This window comes from Protomyctophum bolini (genome assembly GCF_963924005.1).
Source record: "Protomyctophum bolini genome assembly, chromosome: 9".
NCBI lineage: Eukaryota > Metazoa > Chordata > Actinopteri > Myctophiformes > Myctophidae > Protomyctophum > Protomyctophum bolini.
The window spans coordinates 42,520,128-42,538,267 of NC_137870.1; the positions used below are offsets into that span (position 1 = coordinate 42,520,128).

General features: G+C 41.9%; 1 protein-coding gene across 2 annotated transcripts; it reads left to right on the forward strand.

Moving 5' to 3' along the window:
- Positions 1–386: 386 nt before the first annotated feature.
- On the forward strand, positions 387–16,502 carry LOC308321372 (eukaryotic translation initiation factor 2A-like). 2 transcript variants are annotated; one of them, XM_080772230.1, is made up of 17 exons: positions 387–438; positions 793–862; positions 2,315–2,386; positions 2,638–2,756; positions 4,154–4,253; positions 4,917–4,999; positions 8,070–8,143; positions 8,291–8,435; positions 9,222–9,338; positions 9,740–9,896; positions 9,995–10,079; positions 10,875–11,021; positions 11,868–12,053; positions 12,825–12,938; positions 14,138–14,260; positions 15,003–15,068; positions 15,341–16,502. In XM_080772230.1, exons 1-17 carry the CDS (start codon positions 411–413, stop codon positions 15,404–15,406), a joined length of 1,752 nt encoding a protein of 583 aa, XP_080628356.1. In that variant the 5' UTR covers positions 387–410; the 3' UTR covers positions 15,407–16,502. The 2 variants fall into 2 exon arrangements, with proteins under 2 accessions (XP_080628356.1, XP_080628357.1); XM_080772231.1 differs by lacking the exons at positions 15,003–15,068; positions 15,341–16,502 and adding an exon at positions 14,367–14,408 and having other exon boundaries at positions 14,138–14,286.
- Positions 16,503–18,140: the final 1,638 nt, after the last annotated feature.

Below are 18,140 nucleotides of genomic sequence, written 5' to 3' on the forward strand. Positions count from 1 at the left end.
TCTTTTTTTTGCACACATTATATTTGTTTAATAGTGGCGTCACTGGCGTGCAACATTCTTTTATCACAATTCTACAGTGTTATAGGTTGTAATAGTTTAATAGTCCTAGTGCTGTATATTTTGAACGTGGAGCATCGATACATTGCACAGTATAAGTAGTTGATTATAACGGCAATTAAGGCATAAACTATTATTTGTATTTCTAAAAGACATTTTACACGTCACGATATTATGTGATAATAAAATAGCAACATTTAAAATACGGTATAATGTTTATTATGTGATAATGTACAGAATAACAACATTTAATACTATCATGTGCTGATGTGGCATTGAAGAACACGCCCGCCCCGCCCTTTTCCCCGTCACATCCGTTCTCTGCCGGCCTTCTGCTTCCGGGAACATCCAAGATGGCGCCTCCCACTCCCCTTCTTGCAGGTGCTGCATTTTAATTCTACCAAGAAGCACATTTTATCGCACTTATGTCGCATAGTAATTTACCCCGTTCACATTGCGATTGTAGTGCAGGAATCACGTTATTAAAATGTTTCAAAATTGGTGTTGTTATGCTGGTGCCTGGTGAATGGCTTCATCATGTACATATGCCAACTATAACTGAACTCATATCCGTCAACGTAGTTTGAAATATATTAATAAGTCGGTTCAAGTAGCAACCATACGATTTTAAGTAGTATTAAATTAATATTCCTGTCTTTTATTGGGTCTCTCTCTCTCTCTCTCTCTCTGTGTGTGTGTGTGTGTGTGTGTGTTTCTGTCTCTGTCTGTCAACAGTGCGTGGTTCAAATGGGACCACATTGCTCTGCGGACCACCACTCTGTGAGGAGTGTCCCACCTTCCAGAGGTTTGATAAACAGAACCATGTGTTGACCATGTTGTCTTCTTATTTACTTTACTTTATTTGTTTATTTAGACGGGACAATGCATATTAATGGACATTACAATGTATGTTAATAGCATTACATAAATGCAATGTAAATACAGTACACTGGATTTAGCAAAAATGCTAATTTTCATCCTCAGTCCCCACATACGGTAAAACAAAACAAGCAAACAGTACCTTACATTAGGAAAAAAACATACATACACAAGGAAAGTACAAAGGTGTAAAGTGCATCTATATAATTTAGCAGCGTTTTTTAAAGACCGATATGGATTTGTAACTAAAGTAACTTGTGCATAAGGTGCAGCATTGCTTTCAAATAATACAGGATTCAAGTAATGCAGGAAATGCTGTCAAGTGCACTAGACTGTCACTATTAGACTATACATGTTATGTTCTCTATAGTCTATATTGTTCTCAAACCTTGTAATGTCAATTGATATATATTTGGTCACGGACCCCCAATAACAGAATTCAAAATATTTTTTTCAATATTTGTTTATCAAAAATAGCCAATGTAGAATCTCGCAGCACGGCACGAAATGATGCGATGTGAGCTTGTAAATCTGCTATTCTTAATAGCCAACATAAATAGATAGTGGTTAAAATGATTGTGATGCTGCATTAACACATTTTGCATTACTAGTATGTCGCTCCATGTCATTGATTGAATCCATCCATTAATGTTTCTTTCTGTGTGCCCTATCTATCTATCTATCTATCTATCTATCTATCTATCTATCTATCTATCTATCTATCTATCTATCTATCACTTTTTCATATAATCAAATGCATCACAAACTGCTTGCATGAATGTGGATGGATGGGTGGTACACATATCGATAGATATCGTAGAATATATATGTATTTGTATTTATTTTATTAGTCATGGTATGTTTGTGTATTGTGAATAGAGCAGACGTAGAATACGCACATCGACAGGCTGGGTGCTGGGCTAAAAGAAACTTCATGTAGATAGGATGGAGCCCGCACACCACAGGTAAAGATAAGACGTTCTTTATTTAAGGGAGTGCCCCCATTACCCTTTATTTAAGGGAGTGCCCCCATTACCCAATCAAACACCACATTTTGGTGCCCCTCCCATCACTACAGGTGTGACACGTCAACCCTGAGTGAGTGGGTGGGGACCCAGACATATTGAAGTGAATATAGTCTGTTCAGAATTTTTTAGTGCACTAATTAAAAACTTTTAAAACCAATTTTTTAAACAACATACATGTATGTCTATACTTTAGAATTGTCATAACTTGTGTCACATTTGCCATTGGCAAATGACAATGATAGGAGAATATACGTCATATGTGTTTGAGAAAATCGCCATGTTACGCCATGATGATGTATGATGATAAGAGCGCCCCTCACTTCACACGGGTGTGATTGTGTTGTTTCCAGGGACGACAGAAAGAGCAGACATGTGACCTTCAGTAAAGACGGCTCCTTGTTTGGATGGTGCAACGGAGACAAGTAACTGACCTACAACCCCTGTCTGGTTTTAGCCACGTCATTTCATTTATTTAACTAATTATTATTTTCAAACAGATTTTCCTTTTTCCTTTTATCCAGTATGGTTATATGTTCAGAGATGATTATTATAAGAATACAGTAGAGCTATGCAACACGTAATACAATATCACTTAGCAGCACCATCTTTTCCAAATGACACCTTGTCAAGACCGCATAAACGACAATAAACAGTTTTATGTCTGTGTTGCCAGGGTAAATGTGGTGAAGGTGTCTGATGGGTCAGTGGTTTCGACCTTTGACCTGCCTAAAACATCCCAACTGGAGTTCTCCCCCCTCAATGCCATCCTAGCTACCTGGCAACCCTACACCAGTAAGTATATACCAGTAGACACTGAATACAAGAACGCTCGTCCCGGGTCAAATCCAGTGGCCTCGGAACAGTCGCCACCAGGTATTCCAAAACGTAACCTGAGTAAAACTATGCCTAAATCTAACCTTATCCCTAAACATGACCAGTGGTGTTTTGGTCGCTATGCAGGGCACACAGCGTTTCAGTACTACTTTTTCACTCGCATGCAGCCATGCACAGGTATGTTACGGATGCGCACGCAAACGTGTATCCCCCCTCGATTCAAGTAAATGGGAACCCCAAATGGCTACTTTTCATAACAGGTGTGCAAATGTATCGTCACACCTCACATACACGGTAAGCAACACAGCATTTTAAACAATCTTTTAGTATAATTCAAGGCATTCCTTGAGAAGATTTACAAAGAATAGTCTATTCCTATACAAACATGTTTCTTACTACTATTTATACACCTATAAACCTAAGTAAAATTAATATTAGTCATATTCATTATGTGCGTGTGTATGTGACGTCATTAAAATACCGTTCCCCTAGAGGGAAAAAAACGATTAAAAATAACCTCAGTAAAACTATGATTTCCCTAAACCAAACCTTATTCCTTAACGTAACCTCAGTAAATGGGGTGCATACTTAGTTTAGACTAGTCATTGGTTAGACATGGGTTAGGTTTAGGTGTGCTGCCCCGTGGGAGGTTAGGGTGAGGGTTTAAGATAGGTTGTAACTTGTAGTTGAAGGACTAATGACTGGTAAGCTTAACTTATTCCTAACCAGTGGTGTAATGGTGATCGCCAGTAAACCTAGACCACTCAGCACTGGGTACTTGGTGCATCTTGGAAAGTCTGGTGGTGACACAAGGTTAGGTCCCCCTAGATTGTCTTAAATCTAGGGGGACGTGCTCTAGTGTGCATTCGTGTGCACTGTTTCGTTCCGTACCGTACCTGTGCACGTCACAATTACTTTGGTACACGGCGGGCTACTGCGTTTGTGGTTTCTCTTCTGGTCATTGACCTACTGGTCAATGATCAAAAACAGTAGACACTGTTGGTTTGTGGTGTCATACTGTGTATGTGTGTGTGTATGTGTGTTGTGTGTGGACTAAAGATAGCATTTTATACAGAGTTATAGCATGTTACCTAGACGGCACTAGAATTGCATTTTGTGTAGTCATAGCACTTCATATTATGTATAGTTTATATGTATAGTTTTTCATTATATAGATATTCCACTGTTATGTTCTTAGCTTACGCATGTGTCATGATAACTACTTTCTATTGTGATGTATTGCCATGCTTTTTTGTTATTGCTTATTGTAAATCGCTCTAGATTAAGAGCGTCTGCTAAATGCCAAAATTGTGTGTCTGTGTGTGTGTGTCTCTCTCTCTCTCTCTCTCTCTCAGAGAGCCAGGAGAGTGCACAGGGGGACCCTAACCTTCAGCTGTGGGACCTAGAGACAGGCAGCAACCTCAAGGCTCTTTTTCAGAAGAAGGTTGATTTATGGTGAGAACACTGCTATTGTTGACGGTGATGTCACTTGTGTTGTGTTGTGTGTTTTGTGTATGGTGTGTATACTATGGTAGGGGTGTGCAAGTCAATTTGACCGTGGGCCAGTTTCTTTGTAAGTCATGATTTACTGTAGATGACGGGCCAGAACATAATCCTCTGAAATCCGTGCACCTCTAGATGTCCTGACTCTCTGTCAGAACTGTAGTTCGGAAAGCCTTTCTGAAGATGTTCAAATAGCGGAGATAAAAAAGAAAGAGAAAATACTCTTATCTCCATATTGTGTTTGTTACTCTTAACACCCTACTTGATCATACAACAGCGTCACAAATGCATCAAAAGTTGTAGTCGTAGATCCACAAGCTTGCAATTGTGCTAGTCAATCTGCTATACTTTTGCTATTTTTTTAATTTGAATCCTGAAAAGTAACTGTTTTGGACATATGAGGTTTCCACCTGACAGAGACCTTATGCAATTGCATGATGTGCTATTGTATGTTATTTTAATAATGGGATGTTATCATAATGGTGTTGTTATTGTATGTGTGTTATTACTGTATGGTGTCTCACTGTATGTTGTTTTTAAGGAGAGTGTTATTTTATGATCTGTTATGTTATGTTATTGTACAGTGTGTTATTGTATGGTGTGTTATTTTCTCAGGTGTCCCAGTTGGTCAGATGACGAGAAAATTGCTGTGCGGAGCGTCAACAATGAACTCCACTTCTATGAGAACAACGACTTCAGTAAGGGACAACCTAGTGTTGTATTGATATATACCTATTACAGGACTATAGGGTCATAGAAAAGACTATAGAACTATATCAAATATTATTATATACTGGAAATAAAATAACCGTGTTAAGATTGTGATTTAGATAGCATATTATTTACAAGACGGATGCTTGAGTCACTCTTTACCTAGCCTCGGAAACCCAGACGTTTTTATTTCCAGAGAGAAAAAAGAAAGTCTGGGACCAAGTCCACTTCAATACAGCATACAGTAGCGCCAACTTCGATCACTCTCTGATGATTTCTGATCGTCTGCACCTTTGTCAAATTGACGCACACCCGTACACAAACACACACTCTCTGTCGCTCTAATTAATTATTCTCATGTCGTGCAGCTGCGTCTAGATTCGGCAGGATGGGAGCTACCTCGGAGCTACCTCCTAGTTGTGACTGCAACTTGTTCCTGTTCGCAGATGACTCAGCACTGCTGGTCTCGGACAGGAACAAACTGCAGGTTGAAAAGACCCTCAGCTCTGAACTCGGTAGAATCTGCACCTGGCTCGCTGATAACAAACTATCCTTACACCTGGGAAAAACTGAATCCATTCTCTTCGGATCAAATAGTAATCTCAAAAGGGCAGATGGCTTCTTGGTTAGAGTGGGTGACAATATTATCACACGGAAGGATCTTTCCGGTGATAACGTAATCAAAGAACAAGATTCCTTTACAGGATCTCCTCACTGGTCACAGGGCTTAAAGTTCTCAGTCCTGGGGACTGATTTCAGTCCTGAGGATCTCATAGGGGTCGTTTAATGAGATCAGTGCAGATTTGCAAAAAAAGCATTTTCAGTCTTGGGATTGTTTTTGGCTTTAAGCCCTGTGGTCAACAAAAACACCTTGAAGACCTTAACAGGAGCCCTCGTACCTCTTCGTACCACAGCACCTCAAAGGCCCTTAAAACAAGGCTCCAGACCTCCCAAAACAAACTGGTCAGGCTCCTACTTGGCCTCACCCCCCGAACCCACCTCACCCCTGCCCACTTTGACAGGCTGGGATGGCTTAGGGTCGACGACAGAGTACAGCATCTTGCAATGGGTCTGGTCCACAAGATTCGATACACCACCAAGATACCCATGTACCTGTCTAAATACTTCCTTAATGTAAACGAAGTCCACACCCAAAACACCAGAGGGAGTGCAACAAACCATGTACAACCCAGATTCGGCACAAACAAGGGACTAAATTATTTTCGCTCCTATGCCACCAAAATGTGGAACGCCCTACCAACAGTCATTAACACATTCTGTACAAAACACGTCTGGAAACGTCATAAGGATCAGAACCGAGTGGTACCTTAGACGTCTGTGGACGTCCTAGCGACGTCCAAACGACGCGGGGCGAGATAATAATATTCAGAATTATTCATTTTTTTTTTGGCATTTCGCTTTTCGCTTGCCGTATGCTAACGCTCTGTGCAAATATTAGCTTGTCATTGACTCCCATGTTAGCGCGGCGGAAAGAATGACTCGTATCTCCTCATCCAGGGCGCTCTCCGTGGTGATGAATGGATCGATATGCTGGCGCTGCATTTCTGCTCCTCATCCGTCTCTCCCGCAAAATATGAACGCTTTTTGGAGTTTATATAAATATATTAAGATGATCGGGGATTATGAGCTCACTTTGTCAAGTCAATTTTTTTAAGAAAGTATTTCCGGTTCATGGCTTTCAGAGTAAAAGCGATCACTACTCTGGCGACTACTCTGGCACCCCGGAGCGTCTATTTTGATGCACTTCCTGTACTAGATGTGTTAAGACATGTGAATCCCTTGACTCCTTCAAAACTGCTCTCAAAGGGCACCTACGGATGGCTGCAATTCGAAACTGGCCTCTGTAAAAGCTGAATTTTTATCTGTATTGTACTATGTTTTTGTATGGACGTGGTGTTGGGTGCCTGCACATATGCACATATGGCATCAACGCATGGTGTTGTGTGCAGGCGCCCTGCACTTTGTCCTTCTTTTATCTGTTGTACTATGTTTTTGTATGGACGTGGTGATGGGTGCCTGCACATGTGCGCACATGGCATCAACGCATGGTGTTGTGTGCAGGCGCCCTACACTCTGTCTTTCTTTTTCTTTTACCCCCCTTTTCCCCTCACTGTATATGTATTTTTTCCCTTTTTGCTTCCTATATGATGAATTCCTGTCTATTTGTTTGTCTCTAAATGTTTTGATGAATTGAACAATGTGGACCCTGTTGTAAACAAGTGTAAGGCTTAATTTGGTCGTCCACTCACAGTTAACAGTCTTTGTATTGAGTTTGTGCTTGAAATGTACTGTAATTCTGCAAACTGTTAATACATATTTCAATCAATCAATCCAGCCTATGCCATAGAAAGCATAGGCGGAGCCTAGCCTACTGTTTACCTGGTGGCATATAGTTACAAGGCACATAATGTTATTTAGATGGCATGTGGTTTAGACAAATTCATTTATCGAAGTGGTGTAGTAGACAAATAATGGTCGTACGGCAAGATCACCACAATTGTCTGAATTTATCATTCCACTAGTGTGACATTCTGACTTGTTGTTCTATCGTAGACATGCGAGCAGCATTAACACAATCCATGCCAGACTAACTACAATAAAAACGCAGACCAGTGGCCAGCGTTTCTATTGTAAAAAAAAAAAAGTTTTAAAAAGAAAAAAGGAAAACAAAAACAGGGGGTTATACTTATACTCCTTAAAACGTACCTGTCGTTCCTTGGATTGGGTTAAGGGTGTGGTATTTGACTGTCTGTTTCAACCGTAAGATTTATCAAAGCTCAGACCAAATGTACGCTAGGATTTGCTGTATAGGATTGCTTGATAAATCCCACTAAAAAATAAGCTACATTCCATTGATAAATGAGGGCCACTATATCCACTATAGTTCCTCTCTACTCTATTTATGTGATTATTTACATATAATTTAAAAGTTTCTGCTAAATGCCTAAATTGTGATGATCCATTTAATTAAAATACCGGCTTTATATCCCATTGTACTAGTATTGTAACGGTAACTGTTACTACCTGTGTTCTCAGACACCATCGCCAACAAGCTTCACATGCAGAAGGTGTCAGACTTTGTGCTGTCACCAGGAGGACATCCCAGTAAGGTAGGACAACATGCATTGTAACTAGGCCTGTCACAATTATCACATTATAATCTCTTGGCTAGTAGCAAATATTTGCATGGCAATCAGTCGTGGACTCATGACAGCCCTCATTGTAACCGTGATGTAATGTGGTGTTGCGTCCTGTAGGTGGCGGTGTATGTTCCAGGTGTGAAGGGGTCCCCGTCCTTCGTGCGTCTCTATCAGTACCCCAATTTTGGAGGTCCGTCTGCAGCCCTGGCCAACAAGAGCTTCTTCAAAGGAGACAGAGTGTCCATGCTGTGGAACAAAAAAGGTTTGTGTTTAAAAGATTAGTCACTAGTATCCACACATGATTGCTCCGGCACAAACCTAGAACTCCAGTACGAGGAATAGTTTCACTGCTATACAATTTGTATTCGAGATATAATTATGGCATTACAAAGGGCCGGTCAGTCACACCAAGCACTATAACTATAAATATAGATATCGTTTTAGAAATTCACACACAAAAATAAATAAATATGTAAGATGGAATACATGACAGCCCAGCTTCAAATGAAGCTACCTTACTTCAAAAAGAGATGGGAGTTAGTGGCAGAATATCTGGAAGCAGAATCTACAAATGACGCTGCCCAGATACACTAAATTAATTAAATTAATACACTAAATTAAATTAAAAATATAGATACCCTAAAATAAAAACCTCCCATATCACAGTGAAAAGTAAAGTAATTATGTAATTATCCCCAAGGCACTCTCAAGGCAAACAATACTATACTATTTTGTTTTGTTTTCTTTCTTTTTCTTGTAATGTCATTTATTTTACTTGTACACTTAAAAAAAGAAAAAAGAACGGAGAGAAAATGTTCTGTAATATGAAATGAAATTGCCTGTAAATTATTTTATAATGGCAATAAACAAGTTCAAAAAAAGAAATTCACACAAAGACTGTGTGTGTGTGTGTGTGTGTGTGTGTGTGTGTGTGTGTGTGTGTGTGTGTGTGTGTGTGTGTGTGTGTGTGTGTGTGTGTGTGTGTGTGTGTGTGTGTGTGTGTGTGTGTGTGTGTGTGTGTGTGTGTGTGTGTGTGTGTGTGTTGCAGCATCAGCGGTGTTGGTGTCAACGAGCACCGAGGTCGATAAGACCGGAGCGTCATACTACGGAGAGCAGGGTCTGCACTACGTGGCTGTCAATGGAGAGAGTGCTGTGGTCCAACTACGTTAGTACACACACACTGCTGCACGTTAACCACTTTCACTGCCAAGAGTAAATGATTATTTAGTTTAGTTTGTCCTTACCTTTTATGTAGTCACAGAATATGTATGTGCCGTTCGCTCTGTGTTCGCGAGATTGTCGCATGAGAAAAAATGTGTCTCTCCATCTTCCAGCTAAGAACGGTCCTATACTGTATATGACGTGGTGGGGTCTGAGTATATGTGTTTCTTCCAGCTAAGAACAGTCCTATGTATTTGACGTGGTGTGTCATGTATCTCTCCATCTTACAGCTAAGAACGGTCCTACTGTATATATGACCTGGTGTGGTATGTGTCTCTCTATCTTACAGCTAAGAACGGTCCTATATATATGACCTGGTGTGGTATGTGTCTCTCTATGTTACAGCTAAGAACGGTCCTATATACGACGTGGTGTGGAATCCAAACTCGTCAGAGTTCTGTGTGGTTTATGGCTTCATGCCGGCCAAGGCCACCGTCTTTAACCTCAAATGTGACCCCGTGTTTGACTTCGGCACCGGGTCCAGAAACGCTGCCTACTACAGGTGAGGAAATGAAACGCTGCCTCCTCTTCGTCTTCTTTTTTTTTTGTGTCGTCTTCATTCTAATTCTTACTATTGAAGGTGTTGTTGATTCTGTCCAGTCCTCAGGGTCATATCTTGGTGTTAGCTGGGTTTGGGAACTTGAGAGGACAGATGGAGGTTTGGGATGTGAAGAAATACAAACAGGTGACAAAGTACAGACAACCTGTCTTAATATCATGTATGTATTGATGCATGCAGGTTTCTATAGTAGTCATGTATGTTTGCACCGCAGTAATATGTACTGTATGCATTTATACATAGAGGCTCTGCACGTGACTTCACCGTACCCGGATGTTACCTCAACTTTCTCTCTTGACAGCCCATATACATCCAAACACAGAAGTCCTTTCTGATTGTATTATTAACAACATTAAATTCACCAACATTGCAGCTGTACGGAAGGCTTCAATTATCCTCTTTCTATCTGCAAAGTTTTTGTTTAATAAAAATCCACCATAGACATATGAACTACTTTCTGTCAAGAAATTCAGTGCAGGTGCTTATTTTTTGTAAGTGTCAAGAGTTTGGAAGCACTCGTTTTAAATATCGAAACGTCCTGCTGCCGCCTGCATTATGTGCAATTTAGAAACGAGGTGGCACGCAGGACGCTTGAGTGATTTCCAATGAGCGCTTCCAAACTCCAAAGCTCCCAAACTACTGAATGTTTTGCCACTCACTCTAGATGAGGGGGCTGTGTCCCGGTCGAAAAGTGATGCAGTAATATTATATCATGTACTGTATGTATTTATGTATGCAGTATTATGTATGTATGGATATATGCAGTAATTCCTAACCAGATGTGGTGATGTACATGACATCACCACATGTCATGTACAATTTGTACATATTAATGTTCTGTATATACAAGTCTGGTTTTCATTGTACTGTCTGTATGTATTAACATGTGCAGTAATGTCATGTATGTATTGCTGTACGCAGGTTTGTAAGCCCCAGACTCCAGACTGTACCTTCTTCTCCTGGTGTCCAGACGGCGAGCACGTTGTCACGGCAACCTGCGCTCCACGGTTACGCGTGTCTAATGGGTACAAGATCTGGCACTACACCGGCTCTGTTCTCTACCAGCAGGTAATGATAACGCTAAAACACACACCTGTGTGAAGTGAGCAGTGCAACTGTACCGTGTGGTGGTCTCCGGGGGTTCTCCGCAACACCCAGACCCCCAGGAACGCGCCCAGGGGGCCGTCGCGGTTCCGGCGAGCTGCCCCACGTCCGAAACGGCCGAGAAATGACGGAGTTATCGTGGTGCAGCTTTCCGTGCTGGGACGCGTATGCCGTACGGGGAGGCATGCACATACATACATAGGGACACGTCACACACATTTTTGAGCGGTGCCTCAAAACTGAACATAACACAATCTATGCTCGAGAAATCTCGTGTTTTGGTATTAAAGCTTCCAGTGCCAAACGTGAGAACACGAGAAATGTTAAATGAATATTAATCCACATAGATTACACGCACAATCTTACCAGCGTTTTCTTGGTATCGATTCGAGGCTCAGATTGGTGGTGGGACGATGTTAGGAGCTCAATAAAATATTAGCGCAACCCCCCCCGGTTAGCATATTAGCCTTTCTAACGCTAGAGAAAGGGATCCACGGTGGCTCGAAAATGGCCAATTTACTACTTCCGGTTCTTTTTTCATGCATTCTGTTGGCACTGGCCACACAGTGCCGGGGTCAATGGTGCCATGGAATCGGTAATATGTTGAATAATAATACCTTTTAAATGTATGCAACGACAGGTTTCCAATGCATTTTAGTTTTCTCCCCAATGTATGTTAATTTCCGTCTTGAACAATGGAGCGGAGGGTGTTGAGCAGTGTTTTAACTCTTTGTGCCAAAGGTTTTCATGTTCATTTGTAGATCAGTTGAAGGATTCTGTGTAACAGGAGGTTTTTGTGGCGTTTTCCAGGAAACCCCACAAGGTGCGGAGCTGTGGCAGGTCCTGTGGCAGTCCTTCCCAGACAACGTGTTCCCCGAGCGACCGGTCAAGTACACAGCCGCCCCCAGTGAGCTGGGCAGCACGGAGGCCAAGCCAGCACAGGCCTACAGGCCACCAGCGCTACGCAACCAACCAGTCACAGCCAGCTCCAAACTGGTGAGGAGGAGCATAATGGGATAGGCTGTGTTGTGTTGGTCGGTCTATAACACCGCACGTGTGTGCTCTTTCCTTTTTATATATACTTTATTGAAAATGACAACTGTGCAAATAACGGTCCAGTAAAACTTAATTTTAAACCCAATTTGTGGCATTTTCCCCCCACACAAAGCTAGACCTCTGGAAGCGTGTGCATGCCCTTTCCCACAACATGGCCTGATCACATCCTATACACTTTGGGCTATATCTTACGCCACCCCCTTACGCCTTATCCCTAAACCTATTTGACATTTTTCACTATTTTGAAAAACCTTTTAAAATAGTTAAAATAGCTGATCTACTAGCTCACAACGTGTCGATGTAGATCGGCTAGTTGAACTATTTTAAAAGGTTTTTCAAAATAGTAAAAAATCACACCCGTGTGAACTGAGTGGTGCAACTCCCCCCCCCCCCCCCCCCTCTCTCTCTCTATCTGTCTCTCGTTAGCAGGCAATAGTGCAGCACTATCTCTCTCTCTCTCTGTTTCTGGCACAACAGCGCCACTTTTGCCCCTACTGCTACTCATAGTCACACACAGGTTAACAGTTTAACACGGACATTGCTGTTCCTTGGAGTTGTTGCACTACTCAAAAGGCCAGGGCAAGATAGGGCCCACAATGTTTGTCCAGTATCCTACACCCTGTTGTCCCTCAAACAACAACATTTTGTGTGTGTGTGTGTGTGTGTGTGTGTGTGTGTGTGTGTGTGTGTGTGTGTGTGTGTGTGTGTCAGCATGAGGAGGAGCCCCCTCAGAACATGCGTGGTGGAGCGGCTGGAGACAACCAACCTTCCAAAGCTGCTCTGAAGAACCAGAAGAAACGAGAGGCCAGGAAAGCTGCTCGACAGGTCACACTCAATTATACAGTACTATACACACATGACATACAGTATACACACAACTGGCAGGGTTCCCACCGTCATAAAGTATTTTGAAATTAGAAAAAAACCATTTTCCAGTACCGGAAAATGTTTTGAATTCATCAAGGGTCCTGGAAAAATTGTTATACGTTGTTTTTAGCTATTGATTTGGATAATTAAAAAACAACATTGCACGAAATATGTAAATTATTTGCCAAACGGGAAGTGTGATTGCAGCCTAATGTGTACTGAACATGACAAAAATAACAGATCTACAAGCTCACAACGTGCTGCAGCGTGATCCTATGCCCTAGGATAGGTGGTGTAGCAAAACATTTGGCACAAAATTTGGAATGGAATTATAGCTATTCTATAATTCTATGCTTTATTATTGCCACATTGCCTGTCTTTGGGCATTGCACATAGGGGTAAGAGACTCATTATTGTGCTGAATGGTTGTTATATAGGCCCAAATTGGGTTAAATATTCTAGAAAGGTTTTGAAAATGAATTGGTAAAAATGTGTGGGAACCATAGACTGTAACAAATATGGACAAAGCGCTCTCCGGGTCTAACATGAACGTAAAATGAAGCCTGTCAGTCCTTGTATTGTAAGTCGCCATCTTTCTACATCCGTTTTGGCCCAGCTGGCCATTGGCTGGCCCAGACAACGAGGCGGGACTTCCCCCCCTTCTTCTCCGTTGGTTTTTATTTTGACACGAGTGGGAGGGGAATCCCGATCATAGACTGTAACGGTAGCCACGCCCCTCAGAACATACGCTACTTTATGGTAATTTTTTTAATAAATGGGACCCTAATTTTTCAAAAAGAATATTATGGCATTAGAAATGAGACTTTAAACTAGTGACTGGAAGCAGAAAGTATTCATGACCATGTTTATTAAGGTAATACAGTCTAGGTGAAGTTGGGCCCAAATACAATACACTTCTATGGGGCTATGGGACAGCGCCACAACAGGCCATTATATGAACTTTTAGGAAATCACGATTTCCTCAGTGGCTTCACAAAATATCTGTCTGACTGCCCCCCTGGTGGGAACCCTGAACTGAGACTGGAATAACTAAGCGACATACGGCATACACACTAGACAGGTCTTCCTCTGGGTATATGTGCTAAAGAAATGATGACTATGTAGGCATAGCTTTAAAATTATGTTTAATGTTTTAGGACGCAAAGCTGGAAGCCCCAGAGCCTCCGTCTGACTCCACCCCCGCCGTCACAAACAGCCAATCAGCAGCACCCACGTCTGGTGACCCGGAGACAGACAAGAAGATTAAGAGCGTAAAGAAGGTGAGCAGTAATGAAGACTGTACCAGGTGGTTGGACAGAAACGGTAATGAAGACTGTACCAGGTGGTTGGACAGAAACAAATGAGCAGTAATGAAGACTGTACCAGGTGCTTGGACAGAAACAAATGAGCAGTAATGAAGACTGTACCAGGTGCTTGGACAGAAACAAATGAGCAGTAATGAAGACTGTACCAGGTGCTTGGACAGAAACAAATGCCCCTTTCTATCACGTTTTCTTTCTCGTGTCGCTGTATACCCTGCAGCATGTCAGGTTAAGGGCTGCACACACCGTCTGCGAACGCCGCGCGTCAAAACAGCCTCCTCCGTGATTTTCAATGAACCTATCGCACACCGGCGGCGTCCGACGCGCGTTCACGCCTCGCCTGACGCTCCGATACACCACTGTTCTATGCGCACCCGGTGTGTGTCGGGCTTGAGATGGAAACAAATGGCCTTTTTGTGGCCTTTTGCTGTATGCCCTCCACCTACAGTACTGCATGTCAGAACAGGAGCGAGTGAGTAGGTCTGTAGTGATGGGCGAGAACGCACCCTGCTGTCAAGGTAAGTGCTGCACTGGATTCATAATACAAAACATCACGAGAGTGATACGAAATCCAGCTTCGCCCACAATAGTCGCTTAATCTCCACTGTGATATTCAAAGCCAAAATTGGAATTGAATGGACAATTCTATCAATTGCCAAGCCCTACCTACAGTACATGTCTTCTGTTTTGTGACTTGCAGAAGCTGAGAGCCATTGAGGAGTTGAAGGAGTTGAAGGCCTCTGGTAAACCCCTGCAGCTAAACCAGGTCAGTGTGTGCTTGTGTGGAAAAACGACCTGAATATTCTGAGGGTCAGTTTCCTCTCATGTCCAATGGGTTTTTACGGATTAAACTTCTCAGTCAACTGATTTCAGTAATCATCAATAATAAATCACTGCAAGCTTGCAACACGTCGCAGTGCTCATAGAGATCCTTTCGTACCATTATACAAATCGCACATTAGGACTTGAGCTAACAAAAAGTCAGTTGTGAGAATGTATTTATTTTTGCTTTAATCCATGTGGTTTCTTCCTCCCCAGCTGGAGAAGATGCAGAAAGAGGAGCAGCTGTTGAAGGAGCTGGAGGAGCTGGAGTTGGGAGAGTAAAGGAGTACGTCTCCTCCTCCTCTCTGCTCCTTTGCATCAACAGAACGCTGTATCTGAACCCTCACCTGCACCTTCCTCCTGCACCAACACCGCCAGGGTTGTGGGTTCTATTCCCCCGTGGGGGGCATCATGGCTAGAGCAAGACGCTCACATCGCCAGCTATACACAGGAATTAGAACCCCCAACCCATGAAGTGTTGGTGTCTTGCTCCTACTGGTACAATAGGAGCAATCATTTAGAGGCTCCTGTCCTCACTCTGGAGGGCCCCTGTGGGGGTCCAGAGCCCCAGGTTGGGAGTCAGGATGATACTCTGATAGGTGATGGTTTAGATCCATGTGGAACATAGGATTATTATTTTTTTGCATACATATCTCTGTAAAAGGTCAATTTATGCTTTAAGCGACAACTGTCAAATGGCGCATGATTACACTACATCTCTCACAATGTTTTGAGCGTTCATATTGTCCGCGATTCATCGACATCACTACACATTTTAAACAAGGAAGAGGATACCTTTCAAGAGGTACACCCTCTGAGAAGTTCTCCGTGGTTTTGACCTCAATTTCATTTCATTTCAACGTCAAAAGACATTTGCGCAAACCATAAATTGACCTCCGGGGTTCATGAACGGATCTACCATAAATATTGGCCACTAGTCTGGAGATCCTCAGCTGTAACTATAGCGTTGCCATTAAATGTATTGCTGAAGTTAAAAAAAACACAAATGATACAAACCGTAAACCAAGGTTCGCTTGGATGCCAGAGGGTTTTACCGCTACTGGTTCTAAATTCTAAAACTTAATTTCTTCACTGTGGGGTAGAAACCTTGTATGTCCAAAACAGGAAATGGGGAGGGGGGGGAACTGTATTCCAATGGATCCTAGTTATTTAGTCACAAGCTCTTGTTTATATTGTTAATTGGTTATATATATAAGAACCACAGACGATTGAACCATTTTCAGCTTAGGGTCCCTCTTGGGCAAAAATGCCGTAATGCAACGCATTGAGTTTGTAGATGTGCTATTTTCTTTGACACTGTCATAAATTATGAACAAATATAAAAAAGGGCACTTATGGGGGGGAGGGACGTAGATAGATGGACGTTTCTAGTCTACTCTCAACAATGTTTGGTCAATTAACATAAGAGCATTATTGCTATGCAATGTTATGTACAGATAATGAAGCAAGGTGAGGCTGTGTCAAATATAGGGTTTGTAAAGGACACACAATCCCAAAGCTTTCAAACTGCTGAATACGAAGCCAAACGTGAATTTGGTTTGGAGCCACATGGGTTGGTTGTCAGTATTTACATTGAGAAGAAAATCCCGAAGGGAACTGAATCCAGACCTGTTTCAGGCCCTTCACTGCAGTACTGATGTTATTCTTAAACGGTACAGCAAAAAGTCCTTAAGCACTTCTTCATCCATTTGTTATTGTTTTGTTTTTTTAAGGCGAATTGCCTTTGTTGAATGCTGAATGGTTGAATAAAACATGCAATAAATGTTTTATATCCAGGAGCTTTTTGGTTTGCGTTGGTTTTATTTGGAGTATAAGGCTATTAAAACAGAATTGTATACTTACTTGATTTACAAAGACATGAAAACAAAACTACATTTTATGTGTACCGCCCCGGTAAGAACATCCAGTTAGCTGACCCCAAGGTGGGTTGATTTCACCCAACACGCAATAAGAGTACCTGGGAGAGCATGCGGTGATCTACGATCAGGATACCTGAAATGTATGTAATATCACAGCCATTCTAGGTCTACTGTTATGTAAGTAAGTAGTAGGTAAGTGTCTACTGTCTAGACTCTAAAATAAAGGGACGCCCAAATTCTCATGTGGCTCATAACTTTGAATTGTTACTTTATCCACAAGAGGGCAGCATTGCATCACTTCAGATATGAACGTCAAATTACAAATGAGTTGTCTTGTGTAGACATTAGACTGCAGTTGTACAGTTGTTTGTGGTTAAACTTATGATTATCTGGGGACCATTTTCCATGTTAATAATTCATATTTAGTAATAGTGTTCCTATTTATCTGTATCACAATAGAAATACATTTGTCAAGCCACAATGTCATTTGTTTCTTCTCTTTTGATCCTCAAAAGGCGTTGGAGATGGATAGGCCATACTCTCCGAAAACCAGCCTCAAACACCACAAGGCAGTCCCTCAAGTGGAACCCCCAAGGGAAAAAAAGAGAGGTCGGCCTGGCGCAGAGACCTGGAGGCCGATGCGAAAACTATGGGCCTCACTTGGGGACAGCTGGAAGTGTTGGCTGAGGATGGAGATGCTTGGAGAACTCTTGTTGACGGCCTAAACCCCAGAGGGGGTAATAGGCGTAAGTAAGTAAGTTTTGTTCCCACAAAAATCACTCAACATCATTAAAATATTAGTGTTTAGCCAATGATGCAATATCATCAGGTTGGGAGATAGACAAACAGGCAGACTGACTGACAGACAGACAGACGGATGGACGGATGGATCAATGGATAGATGGATAGATTAGATAATCTGATATTATACTTAACTACTCCTCTGAAACAAAATAGATGTACATCTTGATCATCCATTAGTGATTTTTATTGACTAAAACACTTATGGATTTTAGCCACATAATGACCTCCAGTAGACTCCGGGCAGTCAGACTCGTTAGCAACAGATTGATCAGACAGTGTGTGAAATGTGAATGAAATTATGCAAACATTCATTCCCTCTTCTGAGTATAGAG

Coding starts and splice junctions, on each gene's coding strand:
- LOC308321372 (XM_080772230.1), top strand. CDS start 411: ATGGCGCCTCCCACTCCCCTTCTTGCAG. Junction 863..2,314: donor GAGTGTCCCACCTTCCAGAG/GTTTGATAAACA, acceptor TGTTGTTTCCAG/GGACGACAGAAAGAGCAGAC. Junction 12,939..14,137: donor CCAGGAAAGCTGCTCGACAG/GTCACACTCAAT, acceptor TTAATGTTTTAG/GACGCAAAGCTGGAAGCCCC.